The following is a 6,263-nucleotide window of genomic DNA, read 5'->3' on the forward strand; positions in this document are numbered from 1 at the left end:
GTGTGGGGTTTTTTCAATTTCACCACACATTAAATTTTTTCTGCTTTTGCAGTGTACTTTATGAAAAAATTCAGCCTGTCATTGCAAAGTACACTTAGTGGCGCAAAAAATAAGGGCTCATGTGGGTTTCTAGGTGAAAAAAATTCAACGGCTATGGCCTTTTAAGCACAAGGAGGAAAAAACAAAACCGCAAAAATTGAAGTTGGCCCGATCCTCTAAGGGTTAATCAAATACATTTTTATGAAAATTTAGTTATTAAAAAAAAGCGTGCCTTTGTGTCTGTAGATGGAAAACGAAATTGTCTTGGCTTCTCGAGATGTGAAGGAAAAATTGCAAAAACAAAATACAGTTGTGTCCTTAAAGGGTTGACTTAATAATTTCAATAGTCCCCAGTGAAAAAATTTAATCAAATTCAAAATCCATTTGTTAGCTTAAAACTGAAAAACTTGCATATATATATAATTTGTTTCACTTTCTGCAGCTGTTGAATTCTTTTAATTTGTAAGAATGCAAAATTCTGATTCCTATTTTTTTTTCTTCTTTTGTCTCTAGTGATCCCATGGTCTTCTAAAGAAGCAATGGGTAGCTGTTGTAGCTGTCCAGATAAAGAAACTTTCCCAGATAACCAACAAAAGAGGTTTAAGGTAATGGAACACTTACATCTTGCTATCTTCTTACATAACTGACAAAAGGAAGTCAATTCCTGAAGCCTAGGATGTACATAAAATTGTTGTTTTCGCTACAATTTTTGTATGCACCAGGTTACGGGGAATAGCGGACCTTCCTTTTAATGATCACTTGTGGGGGTCCCAATGTTTGCATGCCGAGTGATAAATGTTTACTTTAAGTTCTCACTATTTAAAAACAATGGCCATATTCCATAACATCCGTTGTATAAACAATGACCGTTATTTTTTGAAACAACGGCCATTGTTACATTGTGAGCATAGCCTAAGGTTGTATTGTGATCATCAATATATACTACATTGGAGATTTAATGATGATCTGGTTACATTTCTCGAATATCTGTAGATAAGCATCTAGCTAGAGGAGGATTGATCTTGCATGTTATGGACACTGCTTTGGGTAAAGCTTATGTGGGGCGATACATTATTGGCCCTGTCAGATGACCCTATGCAGTGCTTGACTTAGTGAATGAAGGTAGGGCTAATGCTTCCATGTTGCTTTTTGTTCCCACCAGGTTATTAATGTGGATGATGATGGTAATGAGCTAGGCACTGGAATAATGGAGCTAACAGAAACTGAGCTCATTTTGTATACACGGAAGCGAGACTCTGTTAAATGGCCTTACCTTTGCTTGCGCCGATATGGATACGACTCTAATCTTTTCTCTTTTGAAAGTGGGCGACGCTGTCAGACTGGACAAGGTTAGTGATGGGCTGAATTATCTTTTCACTACTTATGAAATTCCTATATTAATTTCTTATTACTTAAGTATGTCAAGTAGAAATGAATTAATTTAAAGGGGTATTCCTATCTTAGCTTTTACAGTTAAACTTGTAGGACACGTCAAGTTAGATATTTTTGCAAGTACTTTCAGTTGGCAAACTTGTCCCCTCCTTCTGATATGCCTCCCCCCCCCCCCCCCCCCATTGTTGACAGCTCATTTCGGTTACCGACCACCAGTCTGCTCTAAAAGCATACATAAAGTATAGATGTAGGGAGATGGTGAGTTTGCATATATTTATGTACTGTGTGAGTGTATGTATGTATATGTGTGTGTGTGTGTGTGTGTATATATATGTGTGTATATATATATATATATATATATATATATATATATATATATATATACATATACATACATACACCAGTCAGACCACTGCTTTTAGAGCAGAGTGAACAATCATTCCCTCTGGGGTGTAAAAAGAACATTGAAAAAACACACACCAAAAAAAAAATCCTGTTTGGGCTTCTGCTTCAGACTACAGCATTCTCTGCAATACTGATAAGTTACCTTGCCAGCTATAACTACATTATCCAGTCACTAGTACAATCTGCAGTTGATAAAAGGACACTTTTTACTTGAACAAACACCATGACGTATATTATGAAATAGGGTATGAAAAACGCTAAATCTACCCTTTACACCTGTGTAGAGATGTCAGAATGCACAAAGGGGGTGACAGTGTCACTTTAAGGCCCTTTTTTACAGGGCGATTATTTACAGAATAGACAATTACTTCCTCTGTGTAAAAGCCCAGTGATCAGCTGATGCAGTGCAGGCGATTATTGCCTGGTCAAATATTTTATGTGGCACTAAAAATCACTGTCGGCACACATTTTGTCTCCATGTGCGCATATTGTGGAGAATGTTTTCAAAGGGAATGTCTCAGTGGCAAAGTGACAGATATAAGGTCAATTACCAAAGCACAAATGTTTTAAGACACACAGTATTTTTGTGGTTTTCTTAGAAGGAAGCTATACAGTGACAACAGTTTAACCTGTGTAGGACCGGACATAACTGTACGTCCTTTTTTTGCGGTGAGTTACCGCTCAAGGACGTACAGTTACATCCTGGGATGAAACTGGCGCGTCCCGCAGCGGGTCCCAGCTGTCAGTGATAGCCGGGCACCCGCCGCATCTGCTGTGACTCGTGTCGATCACGGCAGTTAAGCCTATAGTTGCTGTGATTGGGCCAATCACAGCGCCTATAGTGTAGAATACAGGGATAATCTTCTCTCTAACCATCGGGGCTGTGCAGAAGCATTTGCAAAGCCCCAATGGTTGCTATGACACCAGGAGGTTTCTCTGAAGCCTCCTGTGTCATATCTGTGGTGGCTGATCAGGCTCTGCCTAAGGCTGGGCCTGGTCAGCTTTGCCTGTTACAGGCACATTACAATGCAATGCAGATCTCCATTTTAATCTAATGGGCCTGACATCAAATAATAATGTCCCCATGGTGGAACAGTAAAATAAGGTACAAACAACAGTAAGCCTAAAACACACAAATAACAAAAGTACAAAAGACATAAAAATCCCCATAATACAATAATAAATGTATAAAATAAATAAAGTACACATATTCAGTATTGCCACGTGTGTAATTACGCTGGCAATAAAATGATCACATAGCTAAAACAGCACAGAAAAAAAAAAAATCTGAAAAACGATAATCTTGTCATTCTTTGATGAAGTGTGGGCATTTTTCACACCAAAATTGTACGGATATCGGCCAAATTTTACAACTAACCTAAAGTACAGGCTAGGCTTGTCCCGCCTAGCCTGCCACCTCCTGGCCCCCGCCCACTGCATATTCATATATGCATACATAGTTAGGCAACTTGTTACGGCACATGTGCAGGAAGCAGTCCGTAACAAGCGGCCTAGCTATGCATATATGAATATGCATAGTGGGCGGGCTAGGAGGGGGCAGGCTAGGCGGAATGAGCAGGTGCTCGGATGCATGGGGAACGCCCCAAATGCTCTGAACCCGCTAATTAGCATATTAGGAATTATAAGAAAACGCCACTATACAGGACCCCACAGCAATAAGAAGTACAGCCCGGGAATCTTGAGGTAAAACGCAGGTTCACTGGCCAGAACTGGCTGATGCACTTTTGTTTTTTCCTTCTGGTGTTTAAAAGGCCATATTGCTCTTATATTTTGCAACACGTTTTCAGGGGTTTATACTTTTAGCCCTGTGCTAAAACTGGCATGTTATCGATGTTCCTCAAGTCAGTACAATTACAACAATAAGCAATTTCTAAAACTTTAATTTAGTTAGACTGTTAAAAAAAATAAAAAAATAAATTTGTTTAAAATCGCTCCACTGCCGCCACTGATTGGCTGAGCGGGATGTCCAGGAGCCATGAACTTCCAAAGCAAGCCAGAGCGCGGGCCCAGTATTGTATGCATCAGGCCGCGGGGGGTTAAGGGGGCTGTTACTTACATACTCGCAGCGGGATGACAATTTCACTGCAAGTATGTAATCATATTGAAAGTGACAGTTCCGCAGCTGATTTCGCTGTGAACTCTGTGTGTTTATTTGCTTCGGATACGTTGTGTGAACCCAACCTAAATATGGGAAAGGAGTTTTGCATTGATCTATGTATTAAGTGCTCAGTGAAGAAGTGCTGCTGAAGCTCCTAGTAATCAATCACCAAGTTGGGACCAGCATCCACTATGTCTCTGAGGCCCAGTAAAAAGAACAGGTTGCCTTACCATAATCACATCTCACAAGCCCTTTCTGTATCCACTTAGGGTTGCTTAGGATTACTATTATAAGCTCCGTAAACATGGGGGACAACCCAAAAAGTCCGATGCCAGATGGGAACACAGTCTGTGCTCTTTTGTAGCCTGTCAAACTGTAACCCTCTGGGTGACCACTTGCAGTCTGGTCTGTGTACCATAGCTTACTGTCTACCTGCAGGCAAAGAAATTTGTATTAGGATTTTATTATTCCTAAATTGTTACCTGATATGTAATAAGTAAATCAGTGTTCATAAAGTAAAGTGCCATGCATGTTTTATAATCACTGCTGCACATCAGTCACAGCCACTACTGTCCCACAAAACACCATTAGTAATATGAATGTCAATTTTAACTTAATGCTTGCAAAAGGAAGAGCAATCCAGTGCTGGGACCTCACTTGGGTGTCTTTGCTGGTATTGGTAAGTTGGGCTCCCTCTGCTGTCCAAAGAGGCAATGTACATCAATATCAATGCCTCCTTTGTACTGTCTGTCTTTTCCTATCCCATCTTTCCTAGAGGCCTGTACAAAGGGGGCAGTTGCTTTTCTCACACTGTGTTGGAGTATTAAAAGATAAATAAAAAAAAATATATATATACATGTCTCTTACATATACACACTGATTTGACACAAAATTGCTACTGCTCTTTAGTCCTTAAAAGGCCCCCAGTTGCCCTAGTAGTTTTTTGCATCCCCATGTATTGGACAATCTGTACCTTGTGTTAGTGCCTTCCTGATGCAGAATACTGTTTTTTGTTCTCATTTTTCCTTTTGTGGTATTAAACTGACAGTAGTGTTGTGGATAATCCCTGATAGTTTTGCATTTTAAAAAATATGATTTCTTTCTTTTGAAGGAATATTTGCTTTTAAATGCGCTCGTGCTGAGGAGCTGTTTAATATGTTGCAAGAAATCATGCAGAATAATAGTATAAGCGTTGTGGAAGAACCAGTGGTTGAAAGAAATCCTCAAACAGAGCTGGACGTGCCAAGGACCCCACGCACTCCAACAAGTAGGTGTTTTCTTAGTTCAGTATTTTCCAGTAGCCTCTGACTTGGGCAGTAGGAAGCTTAAAAATTCAACCAGTACTTAAAACGCTTTAGGCCGGGTTCACACTGAGCAAAACTAGCGGAATTCCGCGGCGTAATTGTCCGCCGCGGAATGCCGTTAGCCTCCCTCTCATAATGTGAGTCTAAGGGAGGCGCACGCTGCTGTTCTCACATCGTCTCTCCGCGCTAAAGAATGAACATGTTCATTCTTCAACGCGGACAGAGCAGGAGCGCACGTCTGTCATAGACTCCCATTATGAGAGGGAGGCTAACGGCATTCGCCCGCCGCAGAATTCCGTTAGTTTTGCTTAGTGTGAACCCGGCCTTATTCTATTGAGGCAACCCATCTTTTTGACCCTGTTATGGTATATGGATATTCTAAAAGGTTGCAAGATTTGCGGAATAGTCATTAGCAATATGTGCGTTAGCTTGAAAACGTTTAATTTTCATCCACATTCACTACCATTACCTTTTTATCGTTATTCCCAAATGCAATAAGACGGAAGTACTATTTCCCCTCCCTCCACAAGTATCAGGTTCTCTGTTTTTTGTTTCTCTCTCTCCAGGCTCTATTGCTTGGGAGTAGTTTTTTGGGACACTAGTTGATAATGGTAAACTACTATGTACTCCTATAATGCTGTTTTTTCCTCAAATGTGTAAGCCAGAAACTGGCTACTCCTTGGCAGCTGTTGTCACATTGCTGTGGTATCCTCTCTTTTGTTGTGTGTAACTGTTACCAAAATTGTTCTCGTTTTTTTTGGGGGGAAAATCTTAATAAAAATATCTGTTTAAAAAAAAAAGCTGCAAGAGCAACTGAAATACTAGCAAAAGTGTATTAGATAGTTGCCCATTTTTTTGGAGTAGTATCTAAGTGCACAGAGACCAGTAGGGGAACAAGGGAGGCCAGAGGAAAGCTAGAAAGGGTGAAGATTAGTATTGGATTGTGGTATTATGCACAGCAGAAATGACCCATGGGAACTTAATTGCAATTTTATTTTATTATT

At 40.1% G+C, this 6,263-nt stretch overlaps 1 protein-coding gene across 1 annotated transcript in view; it reads left to right on the plus strand.

Annotated features, from left to right (window-relative positions):
- FRS2 (fibroblast growth factor receptor substrate 2) overlaps window positions 1–6,263 on the plus strand; it is a 33,968-nt gene that overhangs the window by 24,038 nt on the left and 3,667 nt on the right. Inside the window, exons 3-5 of the mRNA XM_069975044.1 lie at window positions 553–644; window positions 1,202–1,388; window positions 5,067–5,222. Of these exons, the coding sequence (XP_069831145.1) occupies window positions 579–644; window positions 1,202–1,388; window positions 5,067–5,222 (409 nt within the window). The 5' untranslated portion in view covers window positions 553–578. The remainder of the gene's footprint in view (window positions 1–552; window positions 645–1,201; window positions 1,389–5,066; window positions 5,223–6,263) is intronic.

The sequence above is a fragment of the Dendropsophus ebraccatus genome, chromosome 1 (genome assembly GCF_027789765.1).
Source record: "Dendropsophus ebraccatus isolate aDenEbr1 chromosome 1, aDenEbr1.pat, whole genome shotgun sequence".
Classification (NCBI taxonomy): Eukaryota; Metazoa; Chordata; class Amphibia; order Anura; family Hylidae; genus Dendropsophus; species Dendropsophus ebraccatus.